Source organism: Engystomops pustulosus, chromosome 1, assembly GCF_040894005.1.
Source record: "Engystomops pustulosus chromosome 1, aEngPut4.maternal, whole genome shotgun sequence".
Taxonomy (NCBI): Eukaryota; Metazoa; Chordata; class Amphibia; order Anura; family Leptodactylidae; genus Engystomops; species Engystomops pustulosus.
Window position 1 is genome coordinate 103,430,727 of NC_092411.1, and position 23,153 is coordinate 103,453,879.

Consider the following 23,153-nt stretch of genomic DNA (forward strand, 5'->3'; position numbering starts at 1 on the left):
AATGTTGGGTAAATGTCAGTATAGGAAACTGCACATTAGTGTAAACGCCAACCGTGTAGTTTGCTTCAAAATTCTTGTGTATTTTTTTCCCCAAACTTAAATATTATTTTTGGATTGCTCCATTACTGAAAGACCAGCATGTCTACCCTTTGCTTCTTAAATCCTCTCCTCCTTTTACATTATATATAATTTATATTTTATATATGGTCATAATTTGTCACAAAGTGTAATATTGTCTTTAGATGGAAGTATAAAAGTTTATTGTAAGCACATTGTGTAGTTTAATAAGATGTATATGAAAAAAAGCTTTGATCTTTTAATAGAATATCGTATAAAATCATGCTTATATCACTCCGCCATCTGACGGGAGCCGGATGGTGCACAGCCATCAGCTGTGTATATGGTAGCGTGGTGTGCCATGCTGTTTGGTGACCATGGCGCATCTTGCAGGTAGGTGGTGCCAACCAAATAGCACTCTTACCTCATTACTATAGTGTCACATGATTCCTGCACAACCTGTGCAGACACACCTGCCGGTTCCTCCCCCTCTTCTTCATACTAGGGTTAGGGGCCTGTCTAGTAGGTGGGAGGGCGATGGCCCGGCATCTGTTGCAAACTGTTTAATTCCGATGGTTTATTGGCGCATGGTGCAGACTATGCTAATAGACTGACACTTGTAAATTAGGTGACTGCTGCAAAAAACATCTCTTCAGAATTCGCATCACAGACAAGAGAGATAGGATGATGGCACAAAACAACACCCCTATGGATAAGTTCATCACTGCATCCCCTACTGACAATATGTAATGTCACAGATTATCTTTTCCTATTCTTTCACAGAGCATGCCTAGAAAACTCTCCAATAGATCTTAGAAAATTTGCTCTAGGCTATTGCTACATAAGTTCCACCAGCAGTATTTAAATGGTTAAATGAACCCTCTTCATACATTCTTATCGGAACCATGATGTACAGTTAAGTCATTTTGTTAAGGAGCTAATGGTTTAAAAAGCAATAAATGAGGTAATAAACGAGTGTATGACAAAAATGTAATCATATTTTGGTACATATTAAAAACATACACATCTTTATTAGTGAAGCTTATAAAAGCATCAAAAAACCCACAAGAATCAGGGCACAATGTCTGATAGGACACCACAAAGGATGACAATTGAAATTAATAAATGAATAAAATAAACAACAAGAACCCATAAAATGGTTAAGAGGGATGACTGTAAGAAATACAGTAATGTACTAATGATAATAATAAACATGTTCAGTGTGAGACTAAACCTCAGACGAGATGGAGGTAAGTAACAGGCAGAAAACCCCAATGTACAATGTAAATAAGCTAATAAGTATAGTACCTGGGAGTAACAAGTCCATTACTGGAGTGCCACTCGAATGCACCTTTCGGTATACACTTTAGTCACTGTGTGAAATATACTATTCTAGAATTCCCTCTTTTAAGTAAAATCTAAAATAGAGCCCAAGGCATGGGGATATAAAGTGATGCTCCCCATTTTGCCTCCAAAAGTGACTTCTCAGGTTCCCTTGAGCTATTTCCATATGCACATGAAAGGATATTTCATACCTAATGACAGGTCCACTTTAAATTATTCATTTGGCCCTACACAATGATAATGATGAGCTTCAATGCCCCAAAAGAGAATAATATTATTATTAACATTATTCTGGAGTCTCCCAAATAAATAAACCTCTGTTTGCTCTTTTACAAAGCGAAAACACTTAAAAAAAAACAAACAAAAAACTGTGAATGACCGTAGTGAATGATCATGTATGTTCCTTGAGAAAAAGAATACGTCATCATTATGAGATTTGTGGGTGTCTGATGCCTTACAAATGAGTTAGCAGTATGGGCTACTGCAGCCCCGGAAGCAGCAATGCTTTCTACTTTGCAGTGGTCTTCTATGTTACTCCATTCAAATGGCTAACATTCCATATGTCAGATAGACTGTCGCTAACCGCACTGCAAGCATGGCCGATTTCCCTAGCTGATCTGCTATTCATACGATTATCCAAAATATAGGTTATCAATGTAAAAAGGTGTTGAAAAATAACAATTTCTTCTAGAGGGAGGGAACTGGATTACTAGAAAAAAAATCCAAAATACATGGTGACAACATATGATGACAGTAGAAGAAGAGAACAAATTAAACAGCAACATTTGTTCTAAACCTCTGTCTTTTCTTTAGCTTCTCGACCCTATTTCCAGACCTAACCATCTGCTCCTATAGATCCAGCCAGCAGAGAACCCTCCCCCATCACTTTCCTATTGTTTACATCTGTTTTGCTTTTATTATTTTCTATATTATTTAAAAACAATCTAGTAGTTTGGATTTGCATTTTTTTTATTTGTTTTTTAAAAATGTTTATAAATGCAATTAGATCACACTGTTAATAGTCTGTTGTTCTTTGTCTTCTGTAACAGAAGAGATCAATGGAAACTATTAGTGGTGATGTGATGAATGACCTTTTAGACTAACATTTTACTCAAGGTCAGTGCTGAACTATAGTATGCTTCAAGTGCTGCCAAACATTTAACTAGTTAGTAGTATGTTGGTATTTTTTTTTATTTTAGGCAGTCTAAAAAACTGCAGCGTCCCATTCAGATGGGCATCATTTATCTTTGCTCACTGACCTGTGCATAGCTCAATGCCATCATACTCAGCAAAACTGCACTGAATGTGTTTCTCAAAGCGATCCAAATTTTTGTTAGAATGTGTGTACGTATGCTTTGTTTTCTATTTTTTCCAAGCATATGCACAATCATTGGTTACGCCATCCATTTTATTTACCTATTATAGTGATAGTAAAAGCTATCATAGACGATAGGAAACGCAGATGCGATCAGAGCAAGGCCTGTTTCTAAACACAATGCAAGTGGCGCATCTGACCGAACCCTAGCTGGTTGGTAGGTGGTCAAATATTTATTTCATGCATTAGAAATGCATAAATGGCAATTAACTACTTAATGACCGCCATATAGTCTTTTTATGGCAGTCATTCAGGGTCCTTTTTCTGATGCGGTGCCTTTCTACGAAGATTACGGGACCCGGCACTAACACCCGGGATCAAAATAACTCCGATCCCTGGTGTTTAACCCCTTACACACCGTGGTTAAATGTGTCTCCCGTGGATCAGACACCCACCCCCCGGGGGATCCGATCCCTCCTGCCGCAGCCCCAGGGTCCGGCGAGTGCCCCGAGGCTGCCGGCTCCGGCCGGACCCTGCTGTAAGTAACTGAGTCAGTTGATTCAGAGGTTAGCATACAAACAAATGCTTTCCTATAGGGTCAAACACTACCGTAGTAAAGGGTCCATAGGAAACTGCTGTGTTTGAACCCACTGTTCAGATCACAAATTAGAGAGCAGGTCCCATTCCTAGACCAGGAAAAGGGTAAGTTGGAATAAAGCCAAAAAATTGAATTGTGGTTGTCTGTAAAAACTAAATTTTATTAAAAATGCATTAAAATTTAGGCACCTTACATAAAAGCACCTGTTGAAACTGAATTTTTATTGAAAATCATACTACCACAAAGAATTTTTTTGGATTACAGGCAGTCCCCGGGTTACATACAAGATAGGGTCTGGAGGTTTGTTCTTAAGTTGAATTTGTATGTAAGTCGAAACTGTATATTTTATAATTGAAGTTCTAGACACATTTTTTTCTTTTGTCCCAATGACAATTGAAGTTTCAAAATTTTTGCTGTAATTGGACCAAGGATTATGAATAAAGCTTAATTACAGACACCTTACAGCTGATCATTGCAGTCTGGGACTATAGTAAAGAATCCAGAGAGCTTTACCAGAGGTCACAGTGGGCGGAGGGGTCCGTCTGTAACTATGGGTTGTCTGTAAGTCGGGTGTCCTTAAGTAAGGGACCGCCTGTACTCTTATTTCCTTTCTGGCTACAACTCGATGCAACAGCACCAGAAGATGAGTGGAAACATTTCTGGCCACAAGGCCATAAATTTGATTTTTAAGTGCCATTTCTGCCAAGTTTGCAACTTGAGCAGTATTTTCTTTTTGCACATGAATGCAGTATCGTACTCTAGTTTTTAAGAGCAACTTATGAGCTCTTAATTGGCAGATGTAACAATCGAGAGACATTTTGAAGACATAAACCTGACAGAAATAGATATTTCCTCCTCTTTGCTTTATAGTATTATTGTTTAATGAACATGGACCCCTCAAGTCCAACCTATAATCCCACAAGTTTCACTCAACACTATAAGGGTGTGTTCACACGTGGCGTTAACGCATGCATTTTCAAACGCAGCAAAACAGATGAGAAGAGATTTGCCCAAGTACATTGCTGTCAACGCTGCGTTTACAAATGCATTCGATTTGGTTTGAATGTGTTTTGACCAAAATGCATGTTTTTGTGTGAAAAACATGCGTTTCGTGTAAAAGTGGTTTTAACCCCTTAAGGACACAGGTTTTTTTTGCTCATTTCTCGCTCTCCACCTTCAAAACTCCATAACTTTTTCATTTTTCCATGTACAGAGCTGTGTGAGGGCTTATTTTGTGCGTAACAAATTTTACTTTCCCGTGATGTTATTTATTATTTCATGCCATGTACTGGGAAGCAGTACAGTACATGTGCGTCACGTTCTTGTGGGCTCAGTTTTTATGACTTTCACTCTGTGCTCCAAATAACACCTCAGTTTTATGCTTTGGTTCGGTGCGATCGCGGTGATACCAAATTTATATAGGTTTTATTGCGGTTTAATACATTTTCAAAAATTAAATGAATGTGTACGAAAGAGAAATTTTTTTTTTTCCATCTTCTGACGCTAATAACTTTTTCATACTTTGGTGTACGGAGCTGTGCAATGTGTCATTTTTTGCGAAATGAGCCGATGTTTTCATTGCTACCATTTTGAGGACTGTTCGACATTTTGATCACTTTTTAGTACTTTTTATGTCATGTAAGGGCGCGTTCACACATTGCATTTTGACCTGCGTTTTCATTGCGTTTGAAACGCATATACAACAGCTGAGGAGGGGTGATTTGCCTAATTACATCACTGTTAACATTTCCGTTTACAAAATGCTACATAAACAGGATGTTAACGCATGTGTTAACACCGCGTTAACACATGTGTTTTGTTTACGCATGCGTTAACATTGCATTTACAAACATAAACGGTAATGTAATTAGGCAAATCACCTCTCATCAGCTGTTGTATATGCAATTCAAACGCAATGAAAACGCAACCAAAAAGCAACGTGTGAACGCGCCCTAAAAAGGTGTAAGTCGCATTTCGGACACTTGGGCGCCATTTCTCGTTTTGGAGGTCACAATCGGCAATAACTGTTTTTATATTTTGATAGATCGGACATTTTGGGACGCGGCGATATCTAATGTATTTGTGATTTTTACTGTTTATTATGTTTTATATCAGTTCTAGGGAAAGGGGGTGATTAAAATTTCTAATATTTTATTAATTTTTTACATTTTTAAAACATTTTTTTCCCCCGTATTTCTTAGACCCTCTAGGGTACATATTAACCCTAGATGGTCAGATCGTTCCTACCATATACTGCCATACAACTGTATTGCAGTATATGGCATTTTTGCATATGCTTCATTACAATGAGCCACTGGCTCATTGTAAGGAATATGCAGTAACCATGCAGCTTCTGGTCTGACAAAGACCAGAGGCTGTCATGGCAACCGATCGCCGCACCCGATGACGTTCGGGGGAGCGACATTCTGAAGTGCCGCCGGCGACTTTGCTGAAAACTGGTTGATAAGGTATAATAAATCTTCCCCAATGCTAAATATGTGCTGCTTGTTCCAGATCGCAAGTGCTTCAAGGTAAATGCATATGCAATTGGGCCAAGCTCCTCCTGCTGTGCTTGAATTGGGCTTCTAAACTTGTGTGAACCCAGCCCCAGACTCCATTCTCCATATAGAAAACTGAGATTACTATGGAAAGTGAAAATGTGCTACACTGCTAGATTGGATGGTAAAATGTGCTGCACTTAGCTGATATGTAAACCCAGTCATACTGGTTGGAGCAGCTTCTGTTTTTTTCCCCCCCCAATTATCCTGCCCCCTTCTCCACTGGCCCCTTTATTCATGAATGAAATTCAATGGAAGTGCAACAGCTGTGTGCAAAGGGGAGGTGGGACAGGGCCAGCTCTTTTGTCAGGACATGCATGGCCACTATTTCTTTGCACTTGTTTTATTGCACTTTTGCCAATACCCAAGTGTCTTTTTGCACAGACCATAAACTTCGTGAAGCATTCCAGCCTTCTAGAGAATTGTGATTTTATTCTATTATTTAGCACATGTTTCACATTGTTTACATGAGAGGATGTCCTCAGGAGAATAATTTATTTTTTTGGAATAGCTTTTTAATCCTTAACCATAAACTGCAGGAGAGGCAGCCCAAGGACCTATATACAGGGTTGGAGACCCAGAACTTAGTGGTCTTTGTGGGGCAGGGTCATTTTTCATTACTCATCATATTTCTCTTCATATTTATAATAGAAAGTTTGCCACTTTTACATCTTTGCACAACCCATACTGATCCATTTTCTATGCCTGGAGGGGTCTGAAGTTTTTAGGAAGATGCCAATAGTTAACTAGTAAACCAAGCGGCAGAATCTGGAAAACAGGGGAATGCAAAAAATAAATAAATAATGCAAGTACTAGGATTACCGATACATGGGGAACAAAGTCATAAAAAAGTGTAAGATGCTACAAAAAACACTTCCAACTAACACAAACCCTCCTCGTAATGCTGAGGAGTGCGGGCAGAGTGATAGGTCTCGTGTGGAAGCCTTTATCCTCCCTCATAGCCGCTTCCTTCAGCACACGATACTACGTTGTAGTGAGGGCCCTATGGCGGCGGTGCACTTGCAGGGTTGCCTGGGATTCGTGCCGTGCCCTCCGCCTCCCCGCTCGCTCCCAGCATTCCCGGCCCTCGGGTCCCTCCCTTCCTGTTGATACACCAATCTGTGGAGAAGTCCTGGCAACGACCCCCTCCCAGGGTGATCCCGGACACGCACAACAACACGGCGCTTCCGACTAATAACACGACTGTGTGCCGAGGACTCGGCCGCAGCACCCGGGGCGGACGCTGAGCTGGGAGCAGTATGGCGCACGTAGAGCAGGTGAGTGTCATGGAGCCGTGTCACATGTGTTGTCTTCCTCCACGTGTGCTGTGTTTTGCGGTGTTACCAGCCTGTGCCCCTGCACTTTGTCTGACAAGAGGGCAGCTGCTGTTAACCCCTGCGTGGCCTCACCATGAACTAGTGAAGCCGAGGGCTGTAAAAATCTGTATAATACCTCATTGTTATTATAATAATTTCACTAGGATCGGCCCCATTGTACGTAATTCGTAGGGACTAGTTGGCAGCTTCTCAGCACCAGTGTGACGTCTATTAGTTCGCATCCACTTATGGATGGGACCACATGTTCTGTATGTAAACAACACAAAGCATGTGATTGGGTCACACACCATCCCTCAGCTTTTGAATTGCGTTTTAAAACCCAACACTGAGTGCAAATGTGGTGTCAAGGCGAATATACTCAAGCGAGTTTGTTCGGATACACTGGATCCATGTGTCAGTGGGCCTGAATGTAGAAGCGCTGCACTACACTCAGCTCAGTTCTATATTGGGGCTGGTAGATTCATGTGGCCTCTGGATTTATAGGTGTATTACCAGCCTACAGCCTGTTGCCTGCAAGCGCGTTTGATCCAAAAACCTTTTTTCATGTACTTTCAGGATTTCTCTGACCAAAATTCTAATCACCGGACTGAGCTGACAGGCTGAGCCCAGACTTTATGAATTTTAAAATTTTTTTCTAGAGTATTTATAAAATTGGAAACTTTAAAGAAAATCTACCATCAAAATCAGGATAAACCATTGGCTGCATTTACACGAACGAATACGGGGCGCAAGCTTGCGGCCCTGCATACGACCCCCCCCCCCCCACATAGATGGCACAGAGCAATATGGTGCCACTCATGTGCCACTCCATACATAGGAGATGTTCTATTTTTTCCCCATCTTTCCCCGTGTGCGCGGCCATACACCGTGCATCTCTATGGAGAAGAGAGAAGTCTCCCCTCCTTCTCTCCAGTACCCCGGATGTATGAATGGCCGTCCGGGCATACATTCATGTAAATGCAGCCTAGCTCGCAGATCCAGGCACCGTGACTGTGGTAGTCTTTTATATTTGTTACCCATAGCTTCCTTCCTTCTAAAATTAAATCTTAAAATTATTCTAATGAGCCAATGGGGTTGTTCCCAGAACACCTCTGTGCTGTAGAGTCTCAGGCTATTACTGTGTGGGTGAATCTTTGTGTGCTATATAAATAATAATTATTCTCCGCTCCCACTGTGTGCTGAAACTTCCTCTGTTATGAAATTACATGGGAGCAGGGGGAGGGTAAGGAGAGACATACTCCTGCACTGTGTAACAGCCTGGGAAGCTAGAGCATGGAGGGGCTTTGGTAACAACCCATATAACCTTTCTGGCTCATTAGCATAATTGTAAAAGCTCATTTTAGAAGGAAGGAGGCCATGTATAACAAATATAAGATGATTACCACAGTCTGGTAGATTTCCTTTGAAGGTTGTGTCCAGAGAACTGTTTTTAAATTATTGTATTGTATCTTTTATGGGGTAAAAATTGTTTACCTAACTAACTTTGCAACATGTTCTATTTTTAGTCATAAAGGAAACATGACTGTAGGTGGCCTACTGTACATGCCACGCAATTGTAACTGATACAAAGCACAGAGGCCATCCCTTTCTGTTGTTCTCCCATTTTTAAATAATTTTTTAAAATTTTCGTGATGATGCCCACTTCTGATCCCTGCCATAATACACTGCACAGTAGTAATGTACTGCCATGTATTTAGCGTTCATAAACATCAGTATGCAGGGGCAATGAAGGGGGCAACATCACTGCTAAGGCAAAGCTGGCACAATTCATACATTATCAGCTGGTAGCCGTACTGTAAACAGAGACACAGACCCAAAGACAGACAGCTACTTGATCCATGCCACCTATTCACTCTCATTTAGTACAAACTGCTTTTGTTGTTCCTGTGTTTAGTGCAGAGCCCCAGATTTTTACCCCCTGCTATGCCCAAAGCAAGTATTGATGGTCTATCGAGAGTGTAACGGTTTGTTCACACATATATTGGTGAAACTCCTCATAATAGACTGTAGAAGAAAGTAAAACAGCTGAGCACATTCAATTGGTTGTGTCTGTCTTTAGCATAAAAGGGTTATGATATTATTACTTGCTCATCGTTTGTTGTGATTGCCAGGACCCTATGGATCCTAGGAATAAAGGGGCCACATACACACTATAGCAATATGCAGGGCAGCCTGCCATCTGATGCCCAGTCACGTCCAATCCTTTGGTTTCCCATGAGATAAGGACTGTGGCTTATTTTAGTCTGTAGACTAGTGATGCAGCTATACATGCGCTGTCCATCCGAATACTTTATTTCACGAGTTAGTCCCTGAAATGCCAGATAGTAGATTAAAAGAGTTGTCTACTTTAAGCACATTACAGCAAATAATTAATATTGTTTGTATAACAAAAAGTAATTTAATTTTCCTTTATACTTTCTGTATCCGTTTGCTGTCATACAACAGGAATCTTCATCATTTACTTCCTGTAGATAAACACCGTTCCATGATCATATGATCTCTCATAGGTGCAGCAGAGCATCGCACAGCTCTGATTACTCTGTTATACAACAAGCTGGTTAATCACATGACCATGGACCAGAAGAAGAAGTAAACAATGTCGTTTTCTGTTGCTTGACAGCAAGACAACAAGATCTAGAAAACCATGGGTAATTGATACAGAAAGTATATTGGAAAATTATGCAACTTTTCATTAGACAAACAATGCTTAAAGTGGACAACCTCTTAAAATAATAAGTTAGGAGTGTAGTGGGCACACATTTATGTTAAATGGCAAGTACAAAACTACCTGTTTTCCTCTGATGTGAATGGCATCTGCCCAAATGCCCCCATGCTCAAATAAAGGCTTAAAAAGTTTCTAATCTTCTTGTCTGTGGCACCCTTCTCTACTTGTTCTATTCTGGACTAGCATATTCTTTTGGCTAATCCTCCCCAGACACTCCTTTCTTTGACTTATAATGGAAGACATTGCACATTGCACTGGTGGGGGTCCAACACACTGGGCCCTTCTACCGATCAGCTGTTCTTTGCATGGTGTATAGAGCCGGATGCAGATGATTGTACACTGTGTAGTGTTATTACTGCAGCTTGAATGGTTTGTCCACTTTCAGCAAATAATAATTTGTGTAATAATTTTCCAATATGATTTCTGTATCCATTCCTCAGGGTTTTCTAGATCTCTGCTTTCCTTCTATGCAAAACTTTCATGTTTATTTCCTATGGACAGAAACCAGCGCATGGTCAAGTGATATCACACAGGTGCACGGCTCATTTTTATCACAAGAGTAATCAGAGCTGTGTGATATAAGGAGCAGTGCACCTGACCTTTGACCAGGTTTTATCCACAGGAAGTAAACAATAAAACTTCCTGTAGAATGACGGTAAGCATAGATCTAGAAAACAGCGAGGAATGGATACAGAGCATATATTGGAAGTTTGTATAACTTTTCAATACAAAACCATTGGAAACTTTTATTTTTTTACGGAAAGTGGACATCCCTTTAACTTCCACTTAGATCACGAGGAAATGAGCTGCAATGTACAGCAAAGCCACTGCTGAGTGTATTGGGCTGTCTGTTCAAGGCTCTGTACACTGATATCATGTGACCGGTGCAGGGCTCAGTGGTTGGGCTGCCACTGATCAACAAATGATAGTATTTCAGCTCATTATGATTCCTCCATGACTCAATACATGGGAAAAGTGAAGCTGAATGAGGTTTTAGTATCCTACATTACTGCTAAATTAAGCCATGCAGTTTGTCGTATATAGTGACACATCTCCCTGGCTCGTGTTTGGCTAGTAGCCATGATAGGTGTAAATGGAACATGTAATATAATTATAGCTCCTCTGTACCCCTTTCACTAAAATTGGTAAGATAAAGGTTCAACTTTCTTATTAGATGATTAACTCCCTTTCTCTCCATGCACGGGCCTCTATTACAAGCTCCATTAAGTCCTTGTGTTCCCCACCCATGTGTAGCACTCACACAGCATAGAAACCTCAGTCTGAGGCTGGCTGCCTACGTACATGTTCAACCTGTGGAAACAGGCCCGTATGCTGGTCCAATCCCATGGACTGAACACATTCCACAGGAGAGGAGTACGATGCAAGGACTCCCTGGTTGGAGGCAAAATTGCAGCGCAGACACTGTAACAGTTCCAGCCTGAGACGGCAAGTCTGGCTGCTCATGATCCTTAGCCCTGGCAAGTTCCCTCTACCATACATATTACTCATCGCTAAGGCCACAGATTAGTCCTTCCTGTAATAGTATCAATACTTGTAATACAGATCCTGTAAAACTATATTTGAGCCAAAAGTTCATAGTTTTTCGCCCAAGTGGTTTTGCGTCCAAATTAGTGATTTAAAAAAAAAAAAAAAAAAAGTTTCACAACAAAATTAGGAATTCCTGTAATCTGTTAATAATTTAGGCAATGATGCAGAAAACGTGACTAAGGTTTACTTTAAAGGGAGGTTGTCTTAGGCACAAGAAATGCGCACGTGACAAAAAGTTTGCAAAGGTAGAAGGAAAAAAAACAAGCCAAATAAAATATGCATGTGCCCCACTGTGTTCTCAAAGATAGCCATATGCAGATTACAAGTGCAAAGATCATGTGTATAGTAAACACACTTTCTGTATCTTTTTTTTTTTCTTAGTTTTTGTTGCACATTTTAATGGCAAGTGCTTGTTATCCCCTACAAATGGATGAATGGAGGGGTGTTGGGCTGTCTTGAAAGATCACAGTGGTTGATCTCATTCATTTGAAGGAAGAGGTCAGGAAACAAAGGATCCCAGCAGAATAACTGGGTGGAGTTCACCTTTTGTTCTCTCATTAATGACCTGGGGGAGGACGCTATACGCTCATCTAGTTTGAGGCTGATCTCCTCTCTTGACTCTCAGCAGCTATAGATCACTAAGTGGTGTAATAAATAGACTTCATGGATGTTCTTCATGTGATATCACACTACTAGTAGGCAGATCATCTAGAAGCGGTAAGTCTGGAGATGGACAAAACAAGAGTCAGGTACTGATACTCAGGAGGGGCTGCTCTTTAGTGAACATTTAGTAACTAATATCAGCTGAATGGAGACATTTGAAGTTCTGAGGTTTGAATTTTCAGTATATACATTCTTGAATGTGTATTTGTATTCTGAAATCTGGTGGTGGTGAATATATGTAGAATTTATTTTAACTTTGAACTGAAGTTGTTTCGATAAAGTTCCCAAAACGTTTAGTATGCTAGATATTGCGGCACAGAGCCATGGGCGGTGTTCCAGGTTTCTGACCCCCACCAATATTATAATATTGATATTTATGACCGATACCAAGAATCACTCTAATGCCTTTAATGTGAATACATTCATTATTATGCATGGATAAAGTTTGATTTGTTCTTTGCATTCAAATTTCCACAACTTTTCCAAAACATACTTAAGTCTATGTAGCTTTTAATGATTGAATTAAAACTGTTGAAGCATGGTTACTTTGTCTCTGCTTAACATAAGCTCTTCTTTCTTTGCAGGGGATCCAAACAGCAGATAAATCGATCAAGACAAAGTTCTAATGACCACCACTACCTGCCTTATGCTTCCACCCTTCTAACTGGACAATGTCTCCCACCACCACCAGTGATTCTGGTGTGTATCCAGAGGACACCCCTGGACTTGTGTGTTTGCCTCCTATCTCTGATGATCTACAGTTGATTTGGACCCAGGCAGAGTTGACCAACGAGTTGGATGATCATCCTCTGCTTATCCACACTTTCAGTTACTTTCCTTATCCTACAATGCCAGAGCTTGCTTTGCTTTGCGTACGACATGGACTACAAATGGAAAAAGTGAAAGCCTGGTTTATGGTACAGCGTATTCGCTGTGGTATCAGCTGGTCCTCTGAGGAAATTGAAGAGACGCGTTCACGTTTGGTCTACAATCAGGATCAGTTACATTTCAAGCCCCTGACTGCAGTAGCCAAGAAATCTAATGTTTTTAGGAATTTAGAAAAATCTTCTGTTTCTTCACCAAAGCGTGATGCAGGGCAAATGATACTTCCACATTCTCCTTGTTCTTTCTCAGGTGATATTCCCCCAGATGCCAAAAAGATGAGATTAAATGATAGAACACCTGAGCCTACAGAGTTAACCAGTGAACAAGATATGAAAAGCTGTGGCTCGCCAGGCATTTACAAGCAATGTATACCGGCTGCTGATAAGTTTCCTGAATCAAAACGGGTACTTATGAACCAAGCTGAGCATCCTTCAGCAGATGAGAATGAAAATGGCTCATCTGTGGCCTCTCCTCCCATAGATGAAGAAACCCGTAAAATGTTGTGCGCGTCTTGGAATAATGATGATCACAAAGGCATGCAGCCTCATTTGTCTAATGACACTGGTGGGCGAACCTCTAGAGAAGAATATTACTCACGGGTTATGCGGCGACAACGAAAAACCAAAGAACAGCTGGCAATTTTGAAATCCTTTTTTTTGCAGTGCCAGTGGGCTAGTCGCGAAGACTACCAAAACCTGGAGGAAATAACCGGATTACCAAGATCTGACATCATCCAATGGTTTGGAGATACACGTTATGCGCTTAAACATGGACAACTCCGATGGTTCCGTGATAGTGCCCAAGAACGCCCCAAATGGTTGGATGAACCACAACACCTTGTTAATCAGAATGGAAAATCTGGTGAACAAACTCCTGGGGAACATGCTAAAGTTGTCACATTGGCTCCTGATTTAGGAGCCCCAGACACTGAAAACAGACCTGCAGTTAAAGTGTTATTAAAGTCAACGGATCATTCTATAAGTGGCAGTCCGGTAATAAAACTTATGGAACCCACAAGTCCATGTTCAGTAAAAACTATGCAAAAAGTTCCAGAAATACAGGCTAATAAATATGAAACTACTTCAGGGGCACCAAACTCCGCACAGAAATCAGCTTCTACTATAGCTGCCTCTTTACAGTCTAATGCTTCTCCTGGGGGCTGTGTTTTATCGACTTCCTCTAAAAAGTACGATGTTCTTGACAGATACTTGTGTACTCATGATGGCATACGTGAGGAAGACTTGCATTTACTCGTAAGAAAATCTGGATTAAGTCGAAAGGAAGTACTGGATTGGTTTTGTCAAAAGTCTAAAGAACCTGCGGAGGTGGAGGTATGTCTGGATGAAGAAGAGGATGATCAGGTAGAAGACGATGAAGTTGACGTTGTTGTCATTCAGGACTAATGCAGTGAATACAAACATATATTTTTGTTAGGAATGGTCTATTTGAATAAAAAAGGAAAATGATGTTCTACCTATAATAATATATCTTTTAACACATTTGTATTTCTTATTTACTTGTAATGTAGTTTGTTTTTTTGCTTACAGGGGACTATCGCAAAAGCATATGTTGTTGTATTGCTCAAAACTTAAAGGGTAGTCCGTGTTTTATCGGTAGTAACCTGACCTCCAGAACACCCTTATGGCTAGGAACACATGAGAAGTACTTGTACCAGACTGCTGGTAACAAATGTTTTGAGATTTTTATAGTGGCATATGGGATAAAAATTTTTACATGCTGCAACTAAATCCTGTTGAGGAAAACCTGCAGCATGTCAATTCTTGCTGGGGACTTCAAAGAATGACTCAAATGGCTTTTTGATGTGAATTTATATGCAATTCCTGATGCAAAGTCTGCAGTGTGTTGACCTATGTGACCCGGCTTTAAAAGGAACCTTTTAGCATAAAAAAGCTGTGTAATCTGTAGGCAGCTAATTTATAGAGCAAAAAGAGCTGAGCAGATTCATTGCTCCTATGCTGTGAAATCATGGGACTCCCATTGGTAATTGGCACCCTTCCCTCTATCAGTGTGTATGTTCAACAGAAAACTATAGATACATTTGTTTAGCTTCTCGTTTCTTTGACATTCTGCCTGCAGAGTAAATAGCATTTTCATGGTGACAGACTTACTTTAAGAAGCTGTAGAACACCAATAGAACAGTAATGATATATGAAGACTTAATCTGGTAATGGAGCATTGTCTCGGTTTACATACTGTAGTTCTGTTGCTTAACTGACTGCAGTTCATTGTGCAATCGGCAGACTGTGTTTTTATTCCAGACTAGGGGCTATTTAATACTGATGCTTAGGATAGGTCTTCAGTAACAGATTGGTGTTGGTCTAGGAGTCGGATATCCAACATTTGGCTCTTCCAGACAGCGTTGACAGAGGGCACAAACCCCCATCGATCTGATATTAATGACTTTCCTGAGGTTAGATCACTGGTATTAAAATGACCCTCTCCAGAAAGAAAAATTATAAACTTTTCACGTCATCCACAAACCACTTATGGCACGTTCTTAGATTGGGCCATGTTGTTTATATCCTGGGTTAACACATTTAATTTCTGTTTGTGATTCTTGTGATCTGCACTTGCACATTAATTTGTATGAAGCCGAGCAGTGAAAAAAAGTTTGAACATCATCTTTTGGTATAATTTCTTACGCTTCACACAGCACTGTGTACAAATGAGTTGTATCTGTCTTTCATATACTGCTCATTATATTTTATATTCATAGAAGTTTTCTTCTTTACATCTATATTTATGGTAAATAATTTATAGCAAAAATGTTTTCATTAGCTTGCAGCCGTACATATGTCCCCCATAGACGGCAATGGCCGCACGGAGCGATATGGTGCGGCACCGTACCGCTTCATTAAACGCTCTGTGTCCTATCTTTCCCTGTATTACAGCCCATACGCCATGCATTGCTATGGAGAGGGTAGGGGTCACCCCTCCTACTCTCCATGGCGCCGAATGTTGGCCAGCTCGGCAGGATTACGTTTGTGTGCATGCAGCCTAACCAAGATGCAAGGCATAAGCATACTTATGCTAACTTTACCATGGAAGTTTGGAGCAGGTGGTGGGATAAGAAATCTGTAACAGGATGTAGAATTTAGAGTTATGAATAAAATAGAGAAAAAAAATATAAATCTTATGCTTTGTTAGCAGTGAGAGATCTTCTGTAGAGCACAGGAAGCTAAGAAATGCATGTGTATTGAATAGGAGAGGACTTGTTCAACACCTGATCACCATTCAGGGCATCAGAAGGCCCTGTCCTTCACCTTACATGGTAACATGATTCGGCAAATATAGAGCTTAGGTCCTTTTCATATGTCAGTGATTTGATTTCATTATTGTGTGTGGGAGAGCATTATTTTATTAACAACACATGTAGCCTCAGGATGTCCTACAAATATTGCTAAAATGTTGCTGTCCTCCTTATTAACAATAATTAATTAAATGTGGAATGCTCCCCTGATCATAACTCCAGCAGTTAGGGGAAGTAGGTCGCTCCTCGGTAAGGCAGGATCAAGGCTTCCACTGCTTGATCCTGCTTCTCATACTGAACCTGGATTAATTTTGTAAAGGAAACCTGTCATCAGGGACAACATTTTCACTAAAGACAGGTTGCAGAATTGCTTTGCACATATGCCTTTCTGGTTTCTCCACGCATTTGCATTACAATATAATTGTGTGTTTTAATTTACCTGGCAGAATTCTCTGTTGGATACATTTTCAAAAAACACGTGACTTGTCTGTGCTACAAACTCCTCAGCCTCCTGTATAGCTCCTCCCTCCTGCTTCTTCCCTGAGCTCAGGGTGGTGAACTGGCATCTATGGGGGAAGGAGAAGCACAAAGGTCGGGGGTGAGAGCTGAGGAGTCTGCAACACAGACAAGTCACATATTTTTTTCCTCTTAGATGCATCCAAAAAAAACCTCTGGGACTCGCTACAGGATTCTGTCGCACAATTATATTGTAATGAAATGCGGCTTCTGTAACCTGTCTTTAGTGGTGACAGGTTCCCTTTAAGATGATGATTATCCGGCCTGCAGCAGTCCAGGTTTCTTGTTCACAACTACAAAATGGCATGCCTCAATAGGCAGGATACAGTAGGTGCTAAGACACCAAATCTTCCTCTGCTAAGCAGCTAGAAATAGTCCATAGAGACAGGAGGGGAGATCTATCAGAAGTGTCTGAGAGCAGAACTTTTCTAGTTTCCCACAGCAACCAATCATCTGTCTCCCAAGATGTACCCATAAGTAAATTCTGAGAGGGCGGCTTTTTCATGTCTACTTGTGGCAAAATAAGAACGAGTCATGGACCGTTTTGCAGCTGATCAACAATTCTAATTGATTTTTTTTCTTAATAGGTGTATATTTATTATAAAACACATCCAGCAGAACTAGCACGGGGACGCTTTTTTTTTCATGAAAATACATGCACATTAATTTTATTTAAAACCTTTTTGTAGTGTTGATGGTTTTAAAATAGTTATTTGAAAAATATATTCAGCTTTGTCTCCATTCCATTTGATACAGTTCAGATGCCCCAAGTCTTTGTTTACAAGCAACTAGCATATGTTCTCTTCCACTAATTGTCTTTGTGTTCAAGTGCCATACTACTGGCATGGTGATCCCAACACTGGTTCACTTATAAACAAAGACCATGGAGACTGCTGTAGTGTCTGATCGGGGGATGGTAGAAGCATTTGCTCAATCTGACTTTAGTAAAGGGGTGGCAAAGAAAGCAGAAAACATCTCATAAGAGCCATTAAAGAGAATCTGTCAGGCACTTCTAGCTCTCCAAGCCAAATGTTCTACCTCATTTACTGTAGTGCATGATGATACTGAAATGAGTCGACGGCTCCTGTGAATAATAAAATTCTGCATTGTAATCCTGTGAATGGAGTCAGCAGGGTGTTGCTGAGCTAAGTCAGGCTGCAACACCCCCTTCCTCCTTGTAAACATCCCCCCAGTACTTCTCCTGCTGAGCTGCAGCACAGAAATGCAGGAGGGCTGTGTATTATAGGAGAAATTGGGTGTTGAAGCCGACTGATGCACAAGACTAGGGGGGAGGGAGGGGTATCATTTTATAAAATGCAGAAGCCAATGACTCACTTTAATATCATCATCCAGAGCAACTCCCTACAGTAAATGATAGATGTGCCTGACGGGTTCTCTTTTAAGATGCACAAAATTTATGAAACCACACAGCAGTTTAAGTTTATAGCAAAACCAACTTCAAAAAGTTACATTACAATCAATTCCTCTCAATGCGCTGTTGAAGATTTTGAGGTCTGCAGCTGTCACTGGTGTGATGCTAGTTTAGCATTATATATTAAAAAAAAAAAAAAATGTACATTGAGATTAAAAGTGAGAATTGTACCAGTTTGGAAGTTTGGAAATTTTGGGCTCAACTGTTTAGCTCAAAAATGTATTGTCAAAGCTTGCACCAAATGTTCCAGGCTTGCAGGGAAATCAGTTGGCAGAAGATGTCCAGCTTGAGTCCTGTAATAGCAAAACACTTTATATCTTTAGTTGGTTGTTTCCTATGTTCTGGTATTGTTGCCAATTTGGATAGTTGCGATAAACAACTTGAGATTTGTATTGCCATTTCATTACATTTAAAAAAAAAAAAAAAAAGTAACTAAATATAATGTCAGAACACAAAAAAAAACCTAGAAAAAAACAAGTTACAATATTACAACCTTCTCATTCTAATAAAGAACTTTGCATAAAATGTCATTCAGTGCTTTTATTATTATTAAAAAGCCATATAACAATATCGCAGATCCACTTACAAGTTTATAATGCCTGGCCTGTATAACTTCAACACTGAAAACGGTAAGTTAGTTGTCTGTGTAATGGTGGCTCTGACAAGATTATAAAAATGGTCATTAGCAAACTAAAAGGGTTTAGACAATAAAAGGAACTATCCTATTTCAAGCACAGTACCATCAGAGGCATCCCCCGAATAGGCTGCTCCATAATATTTCTTCATGTGGTTCCTAGACACTCACTTCAAAGTTCGTCCCAGAGATCTTCCCAAGAACAATTATGATTGACATTAGAAATAGGGCATTTGGCTTTGTTGGAGCCCCAGGTGACACACTGGAAGCTAAGCGAGACAGACAGATGGATGCAGGACCTCTGCCACAGGGTTTGTTCTCAAGTGTCCTCTGCTTGGACCAGGGTTGGATTGGGAATTGGGTTGAAGAAAACTGTTCTGCACTTTTACTTTTAATTGTGTTGTTAATACATTACGATTTGTAAGCTGACTCATTAGAAATACTCTTTTCAGTATTAGGGATATGTATAATATCTGACAATATTTCACAGAGCAGTGGAAACCGTGTAAGGCCCCACTCACAGAACTGTCGTGTAGACATATATCCAGCCCCGTAGACGGCTATTGCAGAACAGTGCAATACATGGGGAAATGATGACCATAGTGCATTCAGTGAACATTGAGTTTAGTGAATGTGTCAAGTAACAATAGCTTTGTTTTACAGGTAACAAAAGCCATTTATCTGAATTAAAGGGGTGTTGCCAACTGGACATTTTATTTTTAATTCGTCTGCCATATACCGTATATACTCGTGTATATACTGAGTTTTTCAGCACAAAAAAAAAAATGTGCTGAAAAACCTTTGCTTATACACAAGTCAATTTAAAAAAAAAAACAAACAAAAAAACGTATATACTCACCCTGTGGAGGCCCCGATACTCAGCGTGGCTCCCCGATGTCAGCGCGGCTCCTCTTCTGTCGCCGGTCTTCTGTAACAGCCGGCATAGACGCAGCCACTGCTGACGTCATGGTATGCGCCTGCCAGCAGTGCACATGGCCACGTCTATACCGGCTGTTACAGAAGACCGGAGACGGAAGAGGAGCCACGCCGACATCTGGGAACCGCCGGAGGGTGAGTATATACAGTGCTGGCTGTATACTACAGGGGGTTGTGAGGTTGTGCAGCAGCTGAGACACGTAATGGGTAGTACCCAAGACAAAATTGTAGCGCACGTCAGTAATAAAATGTGACGCATGGTACGACTATGCAGTAACAGCCCCTTTAGGTGCCGGTTTTTTCTGTCTTGTGGGAGCAGCCTCCACACAAAACTGACGCAGACATAAATACATGTACAAGCTCCAACGATGTTCTATCCAGTGCAAACTCACCAGAAAACTGACGCAGAAACTTTAATAAATGTGTATTATAATGTTCTGCAGTGGTTGGAGAGTGTATTTGGGGTTCTGCAGAAGCTGGTGCATGTATTGGGATGTTCTGCGACGGTTGGGGCGTGTACTGGGATGTTCTGCGGCAGCTGGCTTGTGTAATAGGGGGGTTCTGTGGCGGTTGGCGCGCATATTGGTTGGTTCTTTCTTACATCACAAAAAAAAAAATGGAAGAAAAAGTGATCAAAATGTCGCAGAGACCTCAAAATGGTAGCAATGAAAACGTCGGCTCATTTCACAAAAAAATGACACCTCCCCAAGCTGCGTACAACGAAGCATGAAAAAGTTATTAGCATCAGAAGATGGCAAAATTTTTTTTTCTTTTTTTGTACACATTCTTTAATTTTGAAAATGTATTAAAACGCAATAAAACCTATATAAATTTGGTATCACCGAACCAAAGAATAAAGATGAGGTGTTATTTTGAGTGCACAGTCAAAGTCGTAAAAACTGAGCCCACAAGAACGTGCGTTTTTTTTTTTTCCAATTTTTCCACATTTGGATTTTTTTTCCAGCATCGCAGTACACGACATGTTAAAATAAATAACATTACGGGAAAATAAAATTTGTTGCGCACAAAATAAGCCCTCACACAGCTCTGTACACGTAAAAATGAAAAAGTTATGGATTTTTGAAGGTGGAGAGCAAGAAATGAACCCTGCGTCCTTGAGGGGTTAAAAAGAAGAGATTTCATGCATCACATACCTGAATGTAAATTATCTATTTTTTATTTTTCAGGGATTTACCACTGTTTTGGTCCAGTGGTGGCTTAGTACAGCAGGGAGGAACACTCCTGGCTATACTTATGACTGCTGGAGTGATTGATCTGTCAGAGTTCCTTTAAACATATTGTACGGCTCTTGCAGAATTATATTTTAAAAAATTTGGCCCCAAAAAGGTTCCTGACCCCTGGTCTAAACAATAATAAAACCAGAGCAGTTACCATAGTTTGTCTTATGATGGACTAGTGGTGGTATGACTTAATTTGGATCATCCTCTGGGGTCTAAAATGTCTTGTTTTGTCCTAAATAATCACAACAACTTCTAGAATCTTTCCAGCTACATGGTCTCCGATACTCCAGAGGACTTGAATGCAGCAGTCCTTTTGAAACCTTAAAGGAAGCCTCATACTATGTGAAAATTATCACACAAGCCTTTACTTCATCAAGGAAAGTTAGAGAATTTCAGACTTTATCTACCAGACATTATCTAGTACTTACCATTCACTGAGGAGTACTACTGGCTAGACAAAACAGGACATTCTCCCTACTAAAGGCTCACTCTACCACAGCAGAGTCTACTTCTGGGGTAACTGTAGAGAAGCCATTATCGACGGATGCAGTGGGGCAGGTTGTATGGTCAGCTGAGCCCTCTTTAGAGGCTACTTTTCCTGGGAGAAAGGCCTTTCTTTTATTTGCGACCATGTGGAGGGCACACCCTAAGGCTTTCTCTTCTCTAATGTAAGGGAGAAAAATAGGAATTATTTTCTGTTAATAAATTATATAAGTTTACTATTGTAAGTTGCACTTTTCCTTTCAGGGTTTCCAATTTCCCACACGTGCATCATTGTAACCACAAGAGGTCGCTGTTCAACCATCTAATGTTTTGTTTTTTAAAGGAAACCTACCACTTGAAATGGCAGGTTTAAGAAGAAAACACCGAGCACCAGCTCAGGGTGAGCTGGTGCCGGAGCTTATTTTTGTTAGTGTTTTAAACCGCTGTATCGCTTTTAAACTTTATAGCCGGCGCAGGGAGGTACGCACTCGGCGCTTTCCATGCGCGCGACCATGCACGCGGCTACATAGGAAGTGAAGGAGAGCCGCGTGCATGGTAAGCGCCGAGCGCGTACCTCCCTGCGCCGGCTATAAAGTTTAAAAAGCGATACAGCGGTTTAAAACACTAACAAAAATAAGCTCCGGCACCAGCTCACCCTGAGCTGGTGCTCGGTGTTTTCTTCTTAAACCTGCCATTTCAAGTGGTAGGTTTCCTTTAAGGCTACATTCACACAAACCTGTAATTTCCATGCTGTATGAATACGCATATACGTGATGTTTTTCATCTGTATGCCATTGTATCTGTATAAAGTACGGTGGGCTGGCAAATGATGGATGGCTGACAGAATGCACCTCCCACTGGTTCTGGATACTGTACATATATATGGCATGTGCTCTATATTTTTATATGGCTCAAAAACGGTATGGTGCACAACACGGCACTTCCATGGAAGGCTGTATTACCCATTGAAAAGAATGGAGATGTATGGTACCCGTTTAAACGTCTGTTTTCACATGTAAGAATGCCAGTCGTTTGCTAGTACAATGCCAAAGGGTAATCTGAAATAAAACCTCCCATGTGGGTTATGTCCACCTTTCTTTACACACTCACCTTTCCCTGTAGTGGCCCTCTAATCTCTTTCCAGCTGTGGCTGTGTACGGCTCTGGAGATGGCATCACACCACATCTGACTGCCCTTATAGGCCTAATGGTGCAGCAAGAAGCCGATGGCTAAGTACTTTACCATTACACTCAACTCTAAATACGTCTGGGGAGGGACATTCCCTCCGCCACCTAGGACGGTGTGGTAGATCCTAATATGCAGGACGGTCGATAATTACATCTTTGCCTCCCTGCACACAAAACATGTACAATGTGCAAAAAATGGACCCTGCGGTATGTTGTTTGCAGCCCTTATAAAATCTGAGGTCCGCTCAGGCTCCTATGAAGTAGAAAAGGACTGGCCATGCCACAAACACAGACAAAACCAAGACCAGCTCCAATATTTGGGGCCCTGTGTTATCCTTTAAAACAATGGATAGCACGCCTTAGGCCAGGGACGGTTTTAGACGAAGTGGGGCCCTGGGGAAAACTAAAAATGGGGCCCCAAAA

The 23,153-nt window shown here is 40.8% G+C and overlaps 2 protein-coding genes across 9 annotated transcripts in view; one reads left to right on the forward strand and one right to left on the reverse strand.

The window, feature by feature from the left end:
* HOMEZ (homeobox and leucine zipper encoding) overlaps positions 1-16,511 on the forward strand; it is a 20,493-nt gene extending 3,982 nt beyond the window's left edge. Inside the window, exons 1-2 of one of the 2 annotated variants that reach the window (XM_072150711.1) lie at positions 6,839-7,149; positions 12,730-16,511. In XM_072150711.1, the coding sequence (XP_072006812.1) occupies positions 12,817-14,433 (1,617 nt within the window). In that variant the 5' untranslated portion in view covers positions 6,839-7,149; positions 12,730-12,816 and the 3' untranslated portion in view covers positions 14,434-16,511. Of the gene's footprint in view, positions 1-6,838; positions 7,150-12,729 lie in introns of those variants that run through there. The other variant, XM_072150713.1, reaches the window with a different exon arrangement.
* Positions 16,512-17,484: 973 nt separating this feature from the next.
* RNF212B (ring finger protein 212B) overlaps positions 17,485-23,153 on the reverse strand; it is a 59,255-nt gene continuing 53,586 nt past the window's right edge. For 6 of the 7 annotated variants that reach the window (XM_072150716.1, XM_072150720.1, XM_072150714.1 and 3 more), the window contains 2 exons: positions 21,489-21,723; positions 17,485-18,542 (listed from right to left, as the gene is read on the reverse strand). The gene's annotated coding sequence lies outside the window, so the exon portion shown is untranslated. The remainder of the gene's footprint in view (positions 18,543-21,488; positions 21,724-23,153) is intronic. The other variant, XM_072150717.1, reaches the window with a different exon arrangement.